Below are 22,780 nucleotides of genomic sequence, written 5' to 3' on the forward strand. Positions count from 1 at the left end.
AAAGCCTTCCCTGTGAAGAGAAGAACTGAGCAAGCAATACACTGCAAGCAGTATTGTACTTTGTTCTCCCTAACAGCCTCAGTTTTAGCTTTTCAATTTCCTCTGGTCACAAGGAACTTCAAAGGATCTCCCTAAGAACGTGTATTGCCTGCAGGCCATGAATTAGACACTGTTAGGCTAGATGACATCATATTCCCTGTGCTTGCACTTCATAAGACCATGAAACGTGACTCTGCTTTTTACCCCTAAAGTCTGCCTGGGCACAATTTGTTTAGGCACAGACTAGCTAAACTCATCTCATTGGATGCATGTCCAAATGCCTTCACTGCTCTGCTGTAGTACAGGCACAAGTCTGTCCCTTGCAAGAAACTTGGTTGACTTGGTTGTCTTCCAGTTGAACACCACATACTAAGGACCAGCTTTCCTTACATTAATGATCATTCATGATAGAATCAATATTCATTATTCTTTCTTCACTGAATACAGGTTCTGAGAATGAACCTCTGTGCTGTCTTCTTTTTTGTAGATAACCATGTTCAGCAGCTTCAGTCGGCATATGCCACTTCTCATCAGTTCCAGCAAATGTCTAAGGACTTTCAGGCTTGGTTAGGCAAAAAGAAAGAAGAGCTGACCCAGACTCGTCCTGTGTCTGCCAAATTTGATACCTTGCAATCACTAATTGAAGAGCAGAAAGATTTTAAGAAGACCATGACCAATCAGATCAGTTCATATGAAAGAATTGTTGCAGAAGGAGAACGTATCTTACAGAAGACTCAAGGAGCTGACAAAGCAGCATTGCAATCCCAAATTGCTACACTCAGAAGTAACTGGGATGAAATTAATAAGCAGGTAAAAGAAAGACAAGATAAATTAACAGATTGTTTGGAGAAAGCCCTGAAATACAAGCACCATGTAGAAACTCTGCAGCCATGGATAGAGAAGTGCCAAAGCAACCTGTGTGAATTAAAAGTTGGCATAAACCTTGTTGAAATAGAGAATTCTGTTGTTCAGGTGAGGGCCTGGCAGAAAGACCTGGATAAACACCATGGGACAGTGGAGCTATTAAATAATACTGCTGAAAATTTGCTCAGTGCAAGTGAAACAGATAAAGAAATTGTTCAGGAGGAAACTAAGGTGCTGAATCAGAAAGTGAATGTGGTCACAGAACAGTTGCATAAGAAGAGAGAGTGCTTGGAAAACATGGCACAAAGGCTGAAAGAATTTCAGGAATCATCCAGGGAAACTGAAAAACAGCTTAAAAGTGCCAAAGAACATCTGGAAGCTCACGACTCACTTGGACCTCAGTCATTCAGTAACAAACACCTGACAATGATGCAGGCCCAGCAGAAAGCCCTGCAGGCTTTAAAGCCTCATGTTGATTTAGCAAAAAAGCTTGCCCAGGACCTGGTGGTCGAAGCATCTGATTCAGCTGGTGTTACTGACCTTTTGCTCCAGGCTGAATCTTTGGAACGAGAATACACAGCTGTGAACCAGCAGGTTGAAGATAGGTGCTCGTTCTTAGAGACAAAACTTCAGGGAATTGGCCATTTTCAAAACAGCATCCGAGAGATGTTCTCTCAGTTTGCAGAGTTTGATGATGAACTTGATAGCATGGCTGCAGTGGGGAGAGATCTCAAGGTACTGCAATCACAGAGAGAGGACATAAAATGTTTCCTGAAAAAGCTGGAAGATCTTATCTTGTGTACTGAAAATGCTAATAAAAACTGTAAAATTATGCTAGCCACAGAAGCTGAAGCTTCTCCTGATCTTGTTGGTATAAAAAGAGACTTGGAAGCTTTAAATAAACAGTGCAACAAGTTACTAGACAGAGCAAAAGCCAGGGAAAATCAAGTGGAGGGTACTATTGGCCGTGTGGAGGAGTTTTACAGTAAGCGAAAAGAATTTTCCAGTCTGCTTCGGAGAGCTGAAGAGCATGAAGAGTCACAAGGTCCTGTTGGAATGGAAACAGAGACTATCAATCAGCAATTGAATACATTCAAGGTAGGAAAATTTCTTTCTCACTGCTACAAAGTATTCTACCACAATGCAATTTTATTAAATATCATTGTGAAAGGAATTGGTTAAGTGCAGACCTTGAAGGAGTCTTGTTTCACAGCAGTCAGTTCTACCCGTATGTTTTTAATCTGTTTTAAATGGGGTATCTTCTTGTGCTCCAAAGCCTTCCTTCACTATGGCTTAGCAGACATTGGAAACCTTGCATCCCAGCTCACAGGTCCTGCCTCCAATTCCCTCTTAATCTCCCCTCACTATCTTGTTTCCTTATGCAATCCATCTGCCATTATTGTTTTTGAGAACTGCATATTGTGTCTGTTTTGAAGTCCATGTATTACACAAACTTTCTTCTTCGCTGTGGTGTGAGTTCTAGACTCCAGTGTTCACATACCAGCCTGTATTCACTTTTCTCATCTGAGTAGTATATTTTTTTTTCCCCCCATGGGTATAGGCTTCAGCATTTGTAAGTTTAAGACCTTTTGTCATTTTCTGTTCTAATAGACTGGCCAGTCTTACCTCCCTGAATCCCACCCTTACCTAGAAATACCCTAATAAGAAATCAGGTAAAATAAGCCCCCTTTTATATTGGGAGTTTACCATAGCTTACCCAAAATACACTTTGGAGCTTCTGTTTGTAGCTTTTTTTAATATGCCAGTTAGCAGTCTTGGTCCAGATCAGAAAAATCCATTGCAGTGATAGTGTGTTAATTGTGTTTTGGTACTGTAATGAAATAGATACTTGTTTAGTTTAGGTTGCAATAAATGAATTTCCAGTGCTCACTGGAAAGATTTATAAATCCTGCAGTTGTAAGCAGTGTTTAAAAAAGATAATAAATCTTCTAATGGCTATATAGTAGCACTGAATATTTTGCACTGCTTTAGTTTTGTTTCAGTCTAATATTGATTTAAATGTTTGTAAGACTTGTATGTTAGTTCACAATTAATCATAAAAGCAAACATTCATAACAGGATTTGATAAACCGTGCTGTTTAAAAGATGATCCTTGACAAATGTCATTACGTGCTTGGCCCAACAGAGGGTGCATTTTGCTTGGGTAAATTAAACCACATTAGAAAGAAGAAATAAAACTGCAGTTTAATCTGTGAATTTCCAATGCAAGTTACTGTGGATTGCTGTGATCTTTCAGAATGCATAAATAGAGACCAAAAAATCTTGAACAAATAGTTACACTATGAGAAGATTCCATTAGACTGGGAGGATTAAAATTGTGTGCCAGTCTGTCCTAACAAGTCTATCTCAATTTAAAAGAGAAACAAATGGCTTTTATATATATATATATATATATATATATATATATATATATATACACACACATGGTTAGTAAAATACTTTGGATATTGGAAAAGAGCAAAAGCTCCTTCTGTGGTTGCTCTTGCTTACACTGACCATACAGGATTTCAGTTGTCACCAGTTTGTGATTTCTTACCACATTCACTGCATTTTCAAACATTAGTTGCAGCCTCAGGTCTTTGAGTGTCTATGAGTGTGTTTATATATATATAGCTATCTTTTTTTTTGGCTACGAAGAACAATGCTTTTAGGGGGAAGCAATCCAAAGCACCAACAGTAGAAGAATCCAGTTCCCTGTGCATTGTCTGAGTGTTGTACTTCATTGGGGCATTGGAAAAGATGCAGTAATTCCACAGTTCAGGAGTGAGAGCCTTCTTTGGTCTGTGCAGACCTGTGGGGAGACAGTGTCCAAAACATAGAACCAAAGAGCTTGTATGTTAAACCCCCAAAATCTGAAGAAATGTAAAGGAGAACAGTAGTACTGGCATGTTTATATCCAGAAGGCTACTCCAGGATTTTATTTATATTAGATATTTATGAGCTTAGAAATATGTTTTGCTTGAAGCGACTATTTTAGGCCATGCTTTTGCTTATGAGTGAAAACACAATACCATTAAACAGGAGGTGAAAAATGATGAAAAGGTGAAGGGGTTGTTTGAATAAGCGATGAGCAAATGGAGGAATAAAGAAGCAAAAGGCGAGCCTTTGAAGAAATGAAATAGGAAGACCAAGAATGGAAAATTTTACTATGTGAAGGTGATTAGGTAGCAAAGGGATATTTAGAGCAGGAGGATAAGGGTCAATGATTACTCTCCTAATATTCAGTGTGAGTGCTGCTGGGGCACAGGAAAATTACAGTTGGTAATGTACCTCTTCATATTCCTTACCCTCCCAGAGAGCAATTTCACCTGAGGCAGCAAACTGTAGGGAGTCTGGCTCCCACAAATCCTGCTCCACTCGCGGTGTATTTGCTCGCATGTTTGTGCACGTACGCAAACACAACCTGAAAATGTGGCTGTGGCCACAAAACCACAGTCTGGCTCCTTACAGCTTTAGGTTCTGCGGTCAAGTACAATCAACTTCTGTTCCTCACGAGTAAAGCAAAAGAATTGTTCCTTGGTAGATAGATTTATTCACATGAAATCTTCATTCTCTTCAGGAAAGAATCTTGTGTAATGGGCCAAAGGTGGTTTTTGTGGTTTGACCAATTTTTATGTACAAAGAGTTAGAGCTTTGTGAGTCTTCTTGGCATGACATAAAAATGTATAGTTATTTAAAAAAAAAACAAAAAAACAAACCCAAAACAGGCTTTGAGTTGTATTTTATATATATTTATCAAAATATATATACATATATATACTTGTTTTATTTATATTCCTTCTTTGTAATCTACTTACTCTGCTCTGTATAGAGTGTTAAATTGAAAGTACTGTCAGTGTTAAACTATACTTATTTACAATGCAGATATAAAAGGTGCTTTCTGTAGATGAAAATCTGCAGCAGAATCCATTTGAAAAGGTACAACCATGACTCTTACTTCACAAAGTACTCCAGGAAGAGAATAATCAACTTGAGAATTTGTCTCAATTAATATAAATTAATCACTAATTAACTCAGATGTTTTGACTCCCCTCCCCCCCCCCCCCCCCCCCCAAGTCTGTGTGCAATGCATAGATTGGTACTAAAAGGAAGCTTCAGTAAATTAGGTGAATTAGTATTAAGGTACACTGAGTTTGCCACCATTCTTCAAAAGCAAAACACAAGGATTGTGCAGATGGGCTGAACCAAATGCCTTGGGTATGGGTAGCCACACGGTGCTTGGGATGTTTGCAGTAGGAGTAGTATCTACAGCTAGTTTCTCTCTGAAATGGAGAAAGAAAACCCCCAGAAGTTGAATTATGTTGCTTCAAACTTTGCACAATTCTTTGTACTGCTATTACAAGGCATTCTTCTTAGTAAAACCAGGATGGCACTGTTACAGCTTACATCAGGGTATGGTTCATTTGATTTTGCTTTTATTTTTGGAACAAAAGGAGATGTAGTCATTAGAGTTTGCCTTCTAATTGGACTTTATGGGAATTTTTAGCTAGCCTGAGTATTCCTGCCAATGAGCTTGAGCAAAGATTTTAATTGGCTTATGTTATGGAATCATAGAATTGTTCAAGTTGGAAAAGACCTTTAATATCATCAAGTCCAACTGTTAACCTGGCACTGCCAAGTCCAGCAGTAACCCGTGTTCCTAAGTACCACATCTAAACGTCTTATGTTAGTTATGTAGAGTGTGTCTGTCCTCTGATTTTAACTTTGAAGGCAGATAATATTGAAAGAATAATCTTTATGATCAATCAGAAACGAAAAGTGTTGCATTTCCCATGCACTGATTTACAAACCCTGGAATAAGATACTAACCTGCCTTGGGACTTAATGCAGTTAAGAGTCTGTGTTGAAAAGCAGAAGTGAAATAAGCAACTGTTTCAACCTTTTTTTGAAGTGTCGTATCTGAAAGTCCCTGATGCGCCATACGGAAGTCTTCAGTAGATACGGTGAAAATGGTAAAATACTTTTTAAATGCTAATAAAATAATTTTGCTGTTGAACAAATACAGACCACTTTTGGTTATGTACTTGACCTGTACGTGGTGCAGCATTCCTTGAATTCAGTAAGGATCTGTTTGTGGGTGTTTTGGGTGAGAAGAACCACAGGTGACAGCACCTCAAAAAATGTGTTTTTTCACCTTTACCATTATAGTATATATTCTGAACTACAGAATCCAGAGGTGAGTATCATTTGGGCATAATTTTTATGTAATATCTGCTTACCAGAGAAGAGGAAAAGATAATTTGTCTCCTGCACTTTCAGTATTTAGGCTTAAGTATTTGGATATGTAGGTGGCTGTGTATCACATAAATCAATAAACATGAAGTGTGGTATGTTTGTATTTCTTGCATACAGTGTATCCTGCTGGTTGCTTAATGGGGAAAGCTTCAGCTGATTGTAGTTAATGCCATGTTAAGTTTTAGCTCTAAGTGCCATATGCTGTCCTTAGGCTGAGGTCTGAATTGCCACTACAACTGATAGCCACTGTCACACAGGTAGTGCAGGTCTTTGGTGGTTAGGGGTATGGTTTCTGCTGGAGCAGAGCAGCTTGGTCATGACAGCTTCTGTACTGTTGGTGAGTTACCTGTGAGTTACCCAGCCTTTCACCTGCATGATTATGAGCAAGAGTTGTAGGTGCAAAGTGTTGAACTGTATTTAAAAGATGCGAATGTCCAAAACCCGAACCTTTGTGCTGTTAGGCTGATTTTGTGCTGCTCCGGGTTCCATGAAAAAGATGCTTCCCAAATGTTGATACTTGTTTCCAACATCTTAATGTTTCTTTCGGTGGGATCTAGGGGTTGGCTTGGCACTGAGATGTTGGCTGGCCCGTCAGACAACGCCACCCTAAGCTGTTGCCAAGGGGCCAGGAACCACATTGAAGAGAGTCACAACTGGGCTGAATGACTCTCTTTGCATGTCGAGTGGAGTAATATGTAGCCATTCTGATCACTAAAGATGAGTTTGAGGGATATTTTTAAAATGATGCACAGATAAACTTTTGATTTCAGAGTGGAAGCACCTCTTTTAGATGACAGCTTTATGAGGTGGGGAAATGGGGTGCAAAGCGTGGCCCAGAGCAGCGCTTTGTGTTGTTACCAGACTTTGGCTCAGGGACGCGTGCCGGCCTGAGCGGTGCTGTGCGGTGCGGTGCGGGCTGGGAGCTGCGGGCCGCGGCGGCGCTCAGCAGTGGACTGAGGCTGGCCGGCCGCCTGTGCCCCGCCCGGCCCCGCGGCACGGCGCCGGCAGAGCCGCCTGAAGTGGAGGTGCGAGCAGCGAGGGCGCGGGGGGCTGAGGCAAAGGAGGAGGAGGACGGGCTGGCGGCCGGGGGCAGCCCCCGGAGCGGCGCTGCGGGAGCGGGCGGGCCGGGAGCAGATGTTGCCTCAAGAGCGAAACGGGGCGTTTCTCGCAGCGCGGCGCTGGGCGGGCGCTGCCGGCCCGCCGGGAGCGGGCGAACCGCAGAGCTGGGCGGCTCGCTGGGGGAGGACGGGGCGAACCTCCAGCCTCTCCTCCTTGGCAGCCGCGCTTCAGAAATGAGGGGGAAGGAGCGCGGACAGACCGCTGGCTGCGGCTTGTAGTCGGGACCTGCCGAACGCAAACCTGCCGTGCCTTCGGGAAACACCCGCCACGCTTGCTCTGCTCTGCAGCTGCCTTAAACGGCTCACCGGGAGGGCATTGAGAGAATCGGTGTAACGTTTGTTTTCCGACTGCCTACTCGAAGGACGCGTTGGCTTGGCTGCTAGAAAGTGATGTTTTCCTGTGGGGCAGCACATTACTGGGGCACCACGGACAAGCCTGGTACAAGAGGAGGATAAGCTGCCTTTCGGATCAAGGTTATTTATAGCTACTGCCAAAAAAGTAAAGGGCTGGTCTATTATTCTTACTGTTCTGGATTTAACTTATTTCTCCCCCCATCCCCCCAAAGATTTTCTCCGTGCCTTTTTTGGACCGTACACAGCTACTGTGGATTCTGTCCTGTTAAGCTGCCACACCATGTTTTATTTATAAAGGAGACGGGACTCTGCAAACCAGCTAAATGGATTACAGTTAAGCCGTCACCTACAGAAGATAACGTGTTGCCTTCTGTAACGCTTGTTCATTTAGAAGGCTTATTCGGGAGATTTCAGATATGGATTCTGACCCGGAAAAATAAATGAAGCCTTCCATGGAGTGTTTGCAATATTTGAGCCACTGCTGAGTTTTGCTATACCTTGTTTTTCTGTGACATTGGAAGATTTATGTTACTTTCTTACTGAAGCACTTTATATTTTAGGGGGGGGGTGGGGGGGTGGAGGAACCTCACATCCAGGTAAAGTTGCGTTTAAACTGATGCACTGATTATGAACGACCTCAGCCACCTCATAAGTTACAGTGTATATTTAGGATCTATGCATCTTATGCTAAGGACAAGTTTACTGTAATTCTGTAGAGTGCTAGTGTCTTTTGAATGTTTCCCGTATATCCATGAAAACAGAGGTATAGTGGTGTACTCTCAGGATGGGGAAGCCACTTAGCAGGCCAGACTGTCTACGTCAGAATCCCCCATGTGTTGGCAAAGGGGAAGAAGAGGAAGATCTAAATATCGAGGACTGCTACGTTCCCCAGAGGTCCATCTATGACACTGTGCGGCTGAATGAACAGATTGATTCGGGCTCCAAGGGCAGCCTCACCTCGAGGCATTTCACTGACCGGACTTTACCCTACAGTCATAGAACACTGGACATCAGCACTTTGTGCTCCAATGGTGCCCTTACTTCTTCCAGTGTTTTTGAGCTCCGAAGCCGTGAAGCTAACAAGTTAGATGAAAAAATGATCTTTGATGCACTCAAACTGAACAGTGATATAATTCGGACAGCTGCATTACCTAAAGCAAAGTCTCACACAGAAAAGAAGGAGCATAGGAGATCATGGAGAATGCTTGTTCCGCCCAACTTTTCAGATTACACAAATAAAAGTGAAAGCTCCTTTAATGAAACTGCTGATATGTCAGATACAGCTAGATTGGGCAAATGCAAATGGGGTACTAATTCTCTTACCTCAGAAGAGGATGATTCTGGTTTATGCAGCCCTCCAACAGAAAGGGAAGAAAAACAAGATACACTGTTAGCAGGGGAGCAAACTCAGACCCGAAGTTTATCTTCTGCAGAAGATATCCATGCAGTAGGTCAGTTCAGACCATATTTTCCAGCAATTTGCAGAGAGCAGCACACCCCACTGCTTGCAACTACTAGCCTCCCTGTCAAAGAAAGCTGCAGATTGGCTTTGCATGATGTTTCACCTGCTGGAAAAGTAAAACAAAGCAATGCTCAGACATGTGAAAGTGATCAGGAGGAGTTGGAGGGGGAATACTCTCACTTACAAGGTTTCAAAGAGAAAACTCTGTCACATGAAGATCCTCTTCAAGGTAATGGAAGTATTTCCCTTGACAAAAAAGAAGTGGAAAATGGATATGAAGTTCATAAAAAAATTAAAACACAAGACACAACAGTAGAGGAGGATCACACGGATGAGGCGCTTCCTCACGTAGATGTTTATTACATGAATGTTGCTGTAAATACTAGTGACTTGGATTTAGCAAAATATGAGATTTTACCTGATACAGAGGAATCCAGTACTGCACGTGCAGGCTCAAATGAAATGGCATTTTCTGTTCAACAGCTTGAATTAGGTAGTACCGTAAACTGTCCAAAAGCTTTCCCAGGGAGAAGTATCTGGACCACTGACATCCAAGAAACCTTGGATACAGTCTGCAATGGCCTATTGTCTAACAAGGTAATTAAAAAACAAATCGAAAACCAAAATCCCCATAGATTTTGAATAGTTGTAATGCAGCCTTAAAGATATTTGTTTAAAGCTTTCTTCAGATTTTGTTGTTGCAAAAATGTGGGGGTTTTTTATTAACTTGGCAGAGGCAGTAATCAGTGTCATTTGCGTAGCACACATGGCATGTCCACAATAGTGAGATGGTCAGTACAGCACATGAACTGGGGACAAATTCTGAAGGGGGTGTTTACTCCCAGCTCTGTGGGGCAGGCTTATTTATCACCAGCTGGTGCTGTTAGTCCCGATGCAGTGTGCATCCTCTGAACCCGTGTTGGCGCTGGCTGTTTGTACAGAGCTTTGTTACGGGCAGTGCCATTCAAGGGCAGCTACAGGCCATGTGTTCAGCCTGAACAGCCTTACTCATCAAGGTATAAGCAAGAGTGGTTGTGGTTTCCAAAGCAGGCAGATTAAAGGCTCACCGCCTCTTCTGAAGGCTGCCTTTTGCCAGAGAGCAGCTCTGACATTATGGTAGTATTTTACAAGCACAGGATCTTGCAGTGCTTTGAAAGTGGTGGATGAAGTAAGAGAGTAAGAAGTGAAGCTTTGTAATAAGGAAAGGGTGTTTGTCGGGTCTGTAATTTTTTTCTTCCCACTCTGGTTGAAATCTGAGATACTTCAGGCTTTGTTGCTAAGTTGTTCTAGTAAACTTTGGCCTCAGCAATAATTGTAATTTATTTTAAGCTTCTCTCTGCGAGGAATGCATGTATCTTTAAAGGACAGATTATGGAGATCAGTCCTCTCTGTGGTAGGACATTGCTCTCAGAAAGATGAGGCTTTATGGCACATAAAAAAAGAATTTGTTTTTGATTCTGTGTGGAAATATTATTCTGCCTCCTCCCTACCCTACAGTCAAGAAAAACACAAGCGTTTTCCTTTTTTCTGGGAGCAGCCAGCTGCTTGCACTCTGTTTTCATGTAACTGCGGTCTTACAGTTTTCAGGGTTGGTTTTTGTTTTTTTTTTTTTCTCAGTAGAAACAAAGTTCTGAGGGCTGCTTCATTTATTTGACCCCTCCTGTTTAGTGTAAGTGCTCTAGCTTCTAGATTGACTTGTCAAGCTGGTGGAAGCATGCTCAGCCACCTGAGGTCTGGTGGTTTAAAAGCAATCTCTTGGCACGCTGTGTTTGGTGCAAAAGAGGAGAATCACTGGTATGCTCAAAGCTATTCCTGCTTTTCAGGATGCTGAGAAAGGTTGCTTTGAATGCACTAAGTGTACACTAAAACTGTTACTGAATGCTGCTATAGAAATAGAAGGATTTAGGGTCAAAAGTTGAGCATTCTTTAGCATTGTTTATTCATTGGTTATTTTTCACTGGCCTGTGTAATTAATTCAGGGGCTTCAGGCCATTTTCTGATCTCATTGACACTGGTGTCAGTGCATCCTAATGCAGCTGAATACAAATGGAGATTTACATTGCTGTTGCTAATGGTAATAATCTGGCTCTGAAAAAGTTTAAATACCTGCAAGAGTAGAATAAAGCAAACGGAGAACTGCTCAAACTGCCCTTTTGGGTAGGTTCAAAGCCCTGGTAATTTGCAAGAAATCCCTCTGAATGAAAACCCATTCTCCTGGGCGTCTGCTGGGATACTGTTTCAGCAGCATCTGTAATGCCTCCTCCTCACTTATTACCATTATATTCTTCTAAAAGCTACTTTAAAATAGCTCTTTCTTTACTGCTTTTTTAACTTCTTCTTTTGTCCTAATTTTTTGTCACTCTACTCTCTCTCAATCCCTTTCCTTCCTGTCTAAAACTACTCATGGAAATGAGTGTCATTTTCCCTGTGGTGTATTGCATTTACTCTGTTTAGATTGAGTCCTTTCTGTTTACATTAATGATTTTTTTCTTAGGAAGGTGCTGATGAGGCATGGTTTCCTTTCTTCCAAACACTAATTTTCAGCTTTTCATGTTGTTATTGTTGCATACCATGATGTAACTACCATGTCAGAAGATACAATACTTCATGTGTGTTTTGTATTTCAACTGCAGGTATTTCAGAAAGAAGAAATTGAACCCTTACAAGTAAAACAACAGGAGGTAAATTGGTTGGGTCAAGGCCTTATTCAAAGTGCTGCTAAAAGTTCCACCACAGAAAACCTTGAACATGACCTTGAAGATGTCAACACCCGATGGAAGACTCTTAATAAGAAGGTTATTGTTTTGTACACTGTTCTGCTTCTGTTGTGCTCTGCTTTTTGATTATTTGCTTGCTGACGTCTTTCAAAATACAGGAAATTAAATACTCTCTAAGAATAGGAATTATATTACTCGTTGGTAGTTCTGAGGATAAGATTTGTATCACTAGTAGCCAGAGCTATTACTGTCATCTATAAGGTTTTGTCAAACTTTCTGTAGGTCTGTCCTGGATTTTTATTCAGGAAAGACTCCTCTAGGACGAGGTGTTCCTTCCTGCTTAAGCAGACCAGGGAAGTTTGATAACCCAATCAAAGAGGTTAGAGTTGTGACACTTTAATGGGAAAGGTAGCTATGTCGTTTGTCGCCAGCCACTTTCAAGTAGTTGTTTTTCAGGCTTTGTTCTGATGTTTTTTCATTCTGTATTATATTGGTTCATGTACACTGTTGTGCCTGTGCAGTGCACAGAGCAATGAGACGGCTCAGCTTTGTGTGACTAGTGGCACATTTCCTTTATAATTGTTTTATACTGTATAGGATTATATTGCTTAAGACATGAGATGGTACCACTGCTTTGGAAAAGTGGCTGTAGATTATTTTCTCTGCTTTTGAAGAGTCCTCTTCCAGCAGTAGCTGCTCTTGGAAAATGGAAAGGGTGGGAAGTAGAAATGGCACTCATTTTTCTCCACTCTGTTTTCCTGAAGGAGTGATGCAGCAGAACAACAGATACCTGTGGTTCACCTATTTGCCTTCTCCTCTCTTATGTCTTCTTCCCATTGGATGGATTATTGCCCTGTATTAAGAGTTGCTACTTTGGGTTCTGGCTCAGTCTTTTTATAAGGAAAATAAAGATGATCTGGTACACAAACATCCTGTCAATATACTTCATAATACTATAGCTATACAAAACAGGCTTACATCTCTTGTAATAAGGAACTACTACTGATTTTCTGGCAGTCAACCTCGTTTCATTTGATGTCTGTAGCTCTGAGAGATGAATGCTAAATTGTGCCATAGTGCTCTTATGAACAGATATGAAAATGAGAGTGTTTGTGATATTGCCAGGTGTTCTACAGATTTTGGCTAGTAATTTCACAGACATGAAAAGAAAAGGTGAGTCGAGTCTGATCTTCTGCTTTTTTTTTTTCAGGTTGCCCAGCGTGCTGCGCAATTGCAGGAAGCCCTTCTTCACTGTGGGAGATTTCAGGATGCCCTTGAATCTCTTCTTAGCTGGCTCATTGATACAGAAGACCTTGTGGCTAATCAGAAACCACCATCTGCTGAATTCAAAGTTGTAAAGGCCCAAATACAAGAACAGAAAGTAAGTGAAATAAGTTCAGAATATCTCTCCTTCCACTGGATCAATGAGAATAAATTCTCAGGCTTTGGCAAAACATAAAATCTGGTCAAGTGTATTATATGACATTGAAGGGTGCCAAGTTGTATAAAGCAGCCATCTGTTCAATACTCAAGAATCTGTCTAAGGTTGGGAGAAGGGCTCATTTTCTATGACACTGCAATTTGAGCTTTCGTTAGAATTCTTAATACTATGTGGAAAGGATTGTTAAAGATCTAGTGGAAAAAGAGAAAGCATGAAATCAAGTGTTTGGTCATTTGAAAAGTAGGAAATAAAAACTAGTAAAGTTTCATTGTAATAATTCCAAGGTAATATTGCAGATTACAGACTTAAATACTTGGCTCTTGGTCCTGATTCTGACCTGATCATTGTTGGCAATTAGTTGGAATGCTGTTGGGAAATGGCCTGTGCTAATGTAGAAGTACTATCAGTGTTGTCAACTCTTGCAAATATTCATAATGATTATAGCAAAAAGAACTAAAATGTAGCTTATGAAACATACATTCCATGCAGTTGTACTGTGTGGCCCACTGCCACCCAGAGATTTAATATGAAGTTATGGTGAGTAGTGCCAGGGGATTGTCATGTTGGGATATCTACAAAGGCAAAATGTTACTATTACCAAAGGCAGCTAGAGAAAGGAGGAAGGGAGGATTGTAGACAAAGGTGTGTTTTATTCTTTGCGGAGAAATGAATTTACTGGACTAGATCGTATCTCAGATAAGTAGAGAGTTGATTGTACAATAGTTTTTGTTTAGTATTATTTATTGTGTTTTCCTAACTATATGTCAGAATTACCTTTGTGTTTCCAGATCTAGAAGGGCATGTAACTTTCTCAGAAATGTTCCTATAAAATGTATCAGATACTCTGAATATCTTGTTTTCCTCAGTGGTATTAAATGGAACTTTTTCCTCTACATGTTCACTCGTTGGCCTGCGCACATCTTTGCCACATAGAAACCAAGGAGATTGTTTGGGCTTCGTGAAACTCTGCTGTTCATAGCAAAACAATTGAGAAACTGAAATGAACCTGTGTTGGACGTGCAGTGCACATTGTATTGCACTGTGCACTGTAGCATTATTCAGTTTCATCACAATATAGGCAATATATCGCTCTAACACGGTTTCAAGAAGTCTAGTTCCTTCTGTTTTTGCAATTGTGTTATTACAACGTTTCTAATAACCTGGTGCCTGATTGCTTTCTTTGTAGCTTCTCCAGAGGTTGCTGGATGACCGCAAGCCTACCGTTGAGGTAATCAAGCGTGAAGGGGAGAAAATTGCAGAGTCAGCAGAACCTGCTGATAAGGTGAAAATCTTGAAACAGTTGAGTTTCCTGGATAGTCGATGGGATGCACTGCTCAGTAAAGCTGAAACAAGGTATTTGAAATTCTTTCATATATTTGAAAAATGTATACATAGGATGTGATAGATGATTAGAAGCAGCATGTGGAACTCCCAGGTGTGAAATCGTGTAAGTACTGCCATTCTCGATGTTGATATAATAGAACCTCTGAAGGAAACACAAAGTAACTTGAACAGACCGAAAGCTTTTAAAAATTTTAGCCTAAGATGCTACAGTCTGCTAAGATTAATTTCATATGTGTCTTCTTAATATTTTATCTCCATTAGTTGATTAGAATGCAGATTTCTTGATGCAAGAACCTGTTTTGCATTGGATCAAGTGCAAATTTTACATTTAAATAGTAACACTCTCTTGGAACTTCAAAATCTTGACATGTTGCTATGGAGGAAGCACTCAGTTCTTCCATGTTTCTGTTTGGTGTTGTCCATATAATTAGTTTCTACAACTTGATCCTCATACTGTTGGTTGCTGATGTACTTATGCTGGGGAGGAAACACAAAAAACCACAAACAAAACCCAAAAGAACCAACCAACCCCCGAAAAAATAAAACCGCCAAAAGCATACTCATGGTATCTATGTATCCACACACTTAGATTTACAAATTGTTGTTGGTGTATAAAATACCTGGAACGTTGTGAACTGTGAATTGTCTTTGAAGAAATCTGTGTTGAAAGGTTTGCTAATCGTGTTTTCTGGGTGGGGATCTGAAAAAGGACAACCTTGTTCAGAGCAGAGAGAGGAAGAGTATGCATAACATGGGGACCTGAATAGGCGTATAATTAAGAGCAAGAAATGACTTGGAAAGTTGAAGAAAAATGAATTTAAGTGAACAGTGAAGCTTTGCAATGAAGAGCAAATGGGTATTAGGATTTGGGTGCTAGAATAGCATTGAATTCAGCTTGTTGTGTCCTACTGCTTCTGGCCTCTTTAGTTCATTTACGCTGAACCTTTTTTGTTACCTCATGCTACTAATATGATTGATTAATTAGCAGAGTCAACCACTAATAGACCATTATTTCCTTCTTTCTTTTTATTTTTTTTTTTATTGAAGGCATCTGAGTCATTAGCCATGGTGAATGTCATGTTTGATTTGATATTATTCTTCCAGTCTAAAGATATTTGATTAAAAATTGAATTTCAGCTTTTCTAAAGCTATCTATTAGCTGCAAGCTTGTATCCATTTTGCTTAGGTCAGTCTCTAGAAATGAAGAGGAGATTTGAGGATGATTTTGAAAACTATGTAGAGTACTTCACTGAGTGTTCTGTGGCTAAGTGTGTGAAGTCTACATTGTTTATTAGCCTTGGGAAGCACATATAAACATAGCTTTTATCTGGAATGAGAGCCCCATTTGAAAAACTGTGATGTTTTTCATGTAGGGCAGATCTCTCTTTAAAAGTCTGCTTGAATGAGATTTGTTCAACAGTGGTTTGTAGAGAAGGCAGTTCTTGCAATCAAGAGCCTTCTCTGAAATGTAATAATCTGAAACAAAAATGTTTTAGATACTGCTTTTTTAGTTTGGAGGTCAAGTCTCTCTGCTGTATTAACATTGTCTCACTAACTTTGTTGAGAGCTTTTACCAAGAGCAAGAGATGCAGAAGTAGAGCCAAATAGTTTTGTTCACATCATTGAACAAATCTTTAAAGATATTTGCAGTGCTGAGGAAGCATGATATTTTGTTCTGGTTCAGTAGATCTTTTGTCTAACTTTAAAATGTTTACTAGTGAAGGGAATGTAACTTTATGCTTAAAGACAGCAAGAAACTTGAGAACTGTCCTGTTGGGTATAAAACAATGCTATGCTGAATTTTGTGCTAGATTACTTTTAGCAGTAGGTATATGAATAAAGTGATATTCTGTTTATTTGCCAAAGTTGCATATTAGCTCAGAGTTTCAAACAGCTTCGGAGGTGTTTTTTCAATATTTTATTTTATTTTAACTTTACCTTGGTTTTCATGAGTATCATAGATACATTTCTATTTCATTTGATGAGTGGTTCCTACAACAAGACAATTATATCCTTTATTTTGCAAAGGATTCAAGGGCCTTTCATATTTTTTTCTAGCTATTTCACACTTACTTCATCACAAAAAATAACCTTTCTCTTGGCGTGTTGATAGGAACCGTCAGTTGGAAGGCATCTCAGTGGTAGCACAACAGTTCCATGAAGCTCTCGAGCCACTAGTGGAGTGGCTGACTGCCACAGAGAAGAGGCTTGCAAATGCAGAACCCATTGGAACGCAGGCCTCCAAACTGCAGCAGCAAATTTCTCAGCATAAAGTAAGATACAAACCACATGCTTGCTTGTGTCATTCTTTTCAGATGCTTCTGTAAAGTGCAACTCAATTGGCAAAGCTGTTGCGGTGAATGTCTGTTCTACCAGGCTCGGTTTTTTGTTCTTTTTTCTTTTTTTCCCTGTAATTTGATTTTTATATTTATGTTGGCAATATGTCCTTTTTCATTCAGTTTTCATTGAGTTCAACTTATGTTTCTTTTATGTTTTTCTGCTTTTCTTTTCCATTATTCTTCATTGTTTAAAAAAATATAGGCCCTAGAAGATGATGTCCTAGCTCACAATAAGAGTTTACATCAGGCCATTAGCACTGGTCAGTCTCTAAAGACTATGAGCTCCAGGGAAGATAAAGATATGGTGCAGGAAAAGCTAGATTCTTCTCAGGCCCGATACATTGAGATTCAAGAGAAGATGAACAGCAGGTCTGAACTTCTCCAGCAAGCTTACAGCAATGCTCAGATTTTTGGGGAGGACGAAGTTGAATTGATGAACTGGCTGAATGAAATCCATGATAAACTGAGCAAATTGTCAGTCCAAGATTGCAACAGAGAATTGCTTGAGAAACAGCACTCTGAACTACTGGTATTTTTATTTCTGTTCATTTATTATTTAGTTCATTTTAAAAATTTTATTTGTATTTCCATACGTCATTTATTTTTCATTATTATATTTCCTTTGAAGTGTTAATATGCTAATTCCAAATAAAAATATTATAATTTGTTGTGTCTGACATGGCCTTTTCTCTTAGGATCTTCAGGAAGAGATTCTTCTTAGAAAACAGAATGTTGATTTAGCTATACAAAATGGCTTAGAGCTTCTCAAGCAAACAACAGGTGAGAGCTTATAGAAAACTATGATTCATCAGGCTTTTTATCTTGTACTTGCAAGTGCTCATGAGAAATTAAGTAGAACTTTTAAATATTAGTCCATATTTGCTAGTTAAAGCAGTTGTAGTTGCTTATTTTAATAAAGGTTTGAGGTCAAGATATGTTTTGGCATCAGTTTTACTGTTAATGTAAGTAAGCAAAAGTCCTTTTTTGACTGTAGAGAGTTTAGCCCTTGAATCTTTTATTATTTTCAGTGGAAAATTATTTTAGCGAACCTGCATTCCATTCCTAATAGCAAGTTATGGACATTACTCATAATGGAGGGCAGTTTGGCAGTGGATGCAGTCAGTTCCCTGCAGGCATCCACAGATGAACAAGATTTTAGACTACCTTTTACTGCAAGAGGAAAGCTTTGTCCATTGGAACTAATACTGTGGGAAAAATTACATTCCAGTTGCACACATGTTTGGTCTGTAGATCAACATCTGTCCTGGCTTCCCAGTACTTCTAGCATTCTTGAACTCTTTAAGACACAGACATGGTTGGGGGTGGAGGGATGTCCTTTTCTGTTTCAAACATTATATAATGAAATCTGAATATGCACTGATAAACTTCAGTATGTTGGTTTTGGTTTAGCCTTTTGAGTTGTGTTTCAAATGAATAGTAATGAGGGTGCACAGCAATGTCAAATATTGCTGTAATTGAAAATCTAATTAGTATTTTGTTGATATTTTTCCTTCACATTTTCAATAACACTTTTTTTACTTTTTTTTTTTTTTGCCATTGTAAGAAGTATTTTGAATTTAAGGTTGGATATTTTTTTTAAAAAGAACATTTGAATTAAATATTTTATCTTAAGTGTTTCTTTCTAATAGTTTAGTAATGCAGAAAAAAGACAGAAGGACAGATCCTGAGCTGAGGTAAACTTAATAGCTGTGTTAACTTTAGTGATGGTAGGATACTTTACAGTAGTTGAGGATTGACCTTGTCATCTTGTTTTCTACAAGTTAAATACTGAGATCTCTGTTATAGGTGAAGGTTGTGATTTGGGTTAGGTTTCGTTTTGTTTTAAATATTTGCGATCATAGGAAATAACATCCCTCTGTTTTAGGTGATGAAGTTGTAATAATTCAAGATAAACTGGAAGGCATTAAAGAAAGATATAAAGACATTACAAAATTGAGTTCTGATGTATACAAGACTTTAGAGCAGGCTCTGCAGCTTGCAGGTCAACTGCACTCAACTCACGAGGAACTCTGCAAATGGCTTGATGAAGTGGAGATGGAGTTACTCTCATATGAAAGTCAAATACCAAAGGGTGAAGAATTAAGCCAAGTACAAGAAAGACAAAAAGTAGGTTTTAGAACCTGTGAATTACTTATTGCTGTATGATGCAGCTAGGCTTTGTGTTAACTTATGTTTGGCATGAAGTGGTTTGTGAATAAGAAATTTTGGCATCGCATCATTTGACTAAATGTAACAGTAGTTAAGAATCCAACTCACTTTCCAGAGTCATCTGTTATAATCACTTATGAAATCAGACTGAGGTTTATTTTTAGCACAAGAGAAGCACAACATTTCCTTTTTATTCAAGCAGCTACCTAATCCTGGGAAAACTCTTAAATCATCAAAGAAAGTTGTTTTGGTCCTTTAGTTGCGACATGGATAAAATTCTGTAAAGTGTAAAAAGAGTTGGCATTTAAATATATGTATTACTGATCTTGTTTAACAAAATTTATTCCAAAAGAAAATTTGTAGTAAAATCTGGATGGTGCAGATGATGTGGAGAGAGGAAATTAAAAAAATAATCTTTCCACTAAATTTCTTACATAAAAAGAAGTGAAACAGCAGTGGGAGTTTCTAAATGGGTAAAAACTCATTCCTGAAGCATTGTGTGATGCTGTGAAATTTAATCTAGTCATTGCACATTTAGGAAATCACCTGAATTAATTGTATACAACTCATAAAATTACAAAGAGTTCAGACTGCCATACTGACTGGAGAAATACATGTAAGATACATTCTGTAGAAAATTCTCTTCAAGAATCACCCACCTTCCTGTCAAACAGCTTACAATGTCAAAATCCTAATACAACAGAGATGAAAATAAGTGTGCTAATTTATCCCTTTGGTCTGTGCGGACATTTCAGTTCTTGACTTATGGAGTGGTTGAAAGAATAAAAAAAGCATGTGCAGGCTGTGTGTGTTCAGCTCATATGCTGACATGTTTACTTTAAATGACCTTTTATAGGAGCTGAAAAAAGAAGCAAAGAACAGCAAAGGCTTACTGGACACTCTCAATGAAGTTGGCAGTGCCTTCCTGGAGCTGGTGCCATGGAGGGCCAGAGAGGGGCTTGACAGGATGATAACAGAGGACAATGAACGTTACAGATTAGTGAGTGACATGATCTCTCAGAAGGTGGATGAGATTGATGCTGCCATCCTGAGATCCCAGCAGGTACTGAAAACTGTTCTTTTTGCAATAACAGTTTCTGGCCATGTGTACCTGAATGTCATTTAATAATGTTGCCAAATCTTTGTTGTGCTTGATTAGCGAAAGGCCTGTTTGAATGAAATGGGACTCCACTGTTAAGATACGAATGCTGGAACTTGGCTAATCTGTACACTGTTACAGTTTTCTGCCTTTTGTTGACACAAACATCAGGCTTGTAGCTGCAATTGCTGTAACTATTCTGTGGCTCTTCAAATGAGAGTTTGCTTAAGTAAGAACTGAATGGACCATGTCTTCTGTAGGTCATGTTTATTATGTTAAGTAAAATATGCTTCAGATCCCCAGCCAATTTCACTGGATGCCACACTGGAATCGCAAGGGTTGCCACACCTTTTAGCATCAGCTGGTTGTCTAGCTGCTCTGTACTTTTCACAATTAAAAGGTGGATCATCTTGTTCAGGCTGTAGTAGAGAATTTAAATAACAATTACTATTGTTCATATCCACAATGCTTTTCTTCTTGGTGCTCAAAAATTTGAGTTCTTTAATATGTGGAAGTTTCTATACATTCACAGAGCTGTATATATGAGTACACTTTGAGAACTGGCACTCTTAATGTCATCACTAAATGGTCCCATATTTAAGTTTGCTTATAATGCATTGTGGAAACACAATTTGCCAATGTCTGGCTACGGTTCAGGCATAGAAATATTGGTGCAGATTTCTGTTTCTGCTAATAGTTCCTGTAAACAGTTGTAAGAGGACAAGGAGAAGGCCTATGTGATACTTTCAGTTTGCTGAAAGTTGACTGAAGGAGGCTGGCAATAACTCAGGTCTTGTAACTGAGGTTAAAGTAACTTCATATTTCTTTCTAAGAGGTTTGCTATGAATATTATCTTGTCTCATTAATCAAATCCTCAGAAATGAAGGGTATTTTTTTTCAGTGAGTGATAATGTAAGATAGGAGAGTGTATGTTGGCTCTCCTTAAACTTTTCTGAATTCTGTGAGTGTGTTGCATCTCCTAGCACGAGTTCAGCAAATTCAGGTCCAGACATAAAAAGTCCAGAGCTAGCTCCACTAGCTAATGTGGCAAAGGTACATTTGCAGCCCAGACCTGCATATCCCTAACCTCCACTTCAGCCCAACTCATATCACCACAGTGTACTCCTATACACTATATCCTATGATAAATATCAAGAGGCTTAACACACTTCCAGTGAAGGATAAGGTACTTTCCATTTAGCTCAGAGAAAGACAATGCAAAATAAAAAATGCTTTTGGAAAAGTTAGTGCTCTGTAAGCTTATCCTGTGGCAACTTGTTCCAAGTGCCTGTGCTATTAAGAAGTTTTAGGTGGAGGGCAAAGCCACTACGAAGACAAAGGCTCAATGAGAGTAGTGTAGGGTTCAGACTAGACATCACCAGGTCAAGGTGAGAAATGCAGCAAGCTATATGAACATGTAAGCATATTGTTTCATATGGAAGCTGTTTATTCAGTGGAAACTGGGAGGCTTAATAGACTAATGCAATGTCCTGGTTTTTAACTACCTGAGCAAAATGCTCCCAGATGCATAGAATTATCTTAGGGATAAATTTAGCTGCATGTTGTAATTTTCATTTCTCAATACTGAAAGCATTGGATGGTGTCTTACCCTAGTAAAGGCATGCTACATAGAATAGGTCATATTCTACTTCTGGCTTACTTGTTGTTCTTCACTATAAAGCAGCCATAAAGAGTACTTTAGAAAGCATTCATGAAGCAAATCACAATGTCATTGTATTTGGAAGTCAATCATTCCTGGTTAGAAGTAAAAGTGCCACAATGAACTATGCTTGGTTAAACTGGGTGGGGATAAAATAAATGATTTTACAGTGACTCAAGTGAGGTTCAGTGCTCATGAATAAGTGTCCTGCATAATGGGAAGAAAACACTTCAAAATTTGGATGCAGAGAGTACCAGTTTTGTGCCTTTTTTTTTTGTGTGTGTGTTGTATTTGAAATTTGAATTTGAAATTGGAAGTCCTATACTCTCAGCAAATGGAGTTTAGAATCCTGTCCTTCCTCAGTGCTATGTAACCTAGAAATTCCACTACCATGCCTTGATTTTGTTATTTCCATTAAATATTTGTTCATTATTACTTACATATCCATGGTTATTTGGTATCAGGAAGCCACAGTGCAGTTAATTTGTACATCTAACACATTGGGAATCACTTTCTTAATTTCCTTCATCTGGATCATAAATAGGTGGGCTTCTGAAAAGCTTGTCAGTTTCTAAAGCCAGGAATTAACTATCACTGGTGTATGTGCTTTGTGCTGATGTTTACAGTCCTGCTTGTTTCAGAACATACCTTTCTATTAGGAAGTCACAATATTTAGGACAAAACTTTCTGTTACTTTAAATGAGAAGTGACATACTGTGAAAAAGAATGTGCTCTTTCATGTAACATGGATTATAAGACTGACTTGTAAAGAATGAAATCTCAGAACTGCATCTTTTGGTTTTGTGTGACTCATGATTAATCACTAAGATAGGCCTGTTTAGTGCCTAAAGTGAACTCCAGCTATGTTACAGGAGCAGGGTTGTCATGGTCTGCAGGCACAGACCAACATATTTGAAG

The 22,780-nt window shown here is 39.3% G+C and overlaps 1 protein-coding gene across 7 annotated transcripts in view; it reads left to right on the forward strand.

Moving 5' to 3' along the window:
* Positions 1 to 22,780, forward strand: part of DST (dystonin) — a 296,486-nt gene that overhangs the window by 215,834 nt on the left and 57,872 nt on the right. For 6 of the 7 annotated variants that reach the window (XM_061460566.1, XM_061460567.1, XM_061460568.1 and 3 more), the window contains 9 exons: positions 527 to 2,001; positions 11,727 to 11,888; positions 13,021 to 13,191; positions 14,438 to 14,604; positions 16,709 to 16,868; positions 17,137 to 17,463; positions 17,630 to 17,714; positions 18,820 to 19,061; positions 19,960 to 20,166. In XM_061460566.1, the coding sequence (XP_061316550.1) occupies positions 527 to 2,001; positions 11,727 to 11,888; positions 13,021 to 13,191; positions 14,438 to 14,604; positions 16,709 to 16,868; positions 17,137 to 17,463; positions 17,630 to 17,714; positions 18,820 to 19,061; positions 19,960 to 20,166 (2,996 nt within the window). The remainder of the gene's footprint in view (positions 1 to 526; positions 2,002 to 11,726; positions 11,889 to 13,020; positions 13,192 to 14,437; positions 14,605 to 16,708; positions 16,869 to 17,136; positions 17,464 to 17,629; positions 17,715 to 18,819; positions 19,062 to 19,959; positions 20,167 to 22,780) is intronic. The other variant, XM_061460573.1, reaches the window with a different exon arrangement.

Source organism: Pezoporus flaviventris, unplaced genomic scaffold (genome assembly GCF_033815535.1).
Source record: "Pezoporus flaviventris isolate CSIRO_AGI_PZ_B2104156 unplaced genomic scaffold, CSIRO_AGI_Pfla_v1 ptg000031l, whole genome shotgun sequence".
Taxonomy (NCBI): domain Eukaryota; kingdom Metazoa; phylum Chordata; class Aves; order Psittaciformes; family Psittacidae; genus Pezoporus; species Pezoporus flaviventris.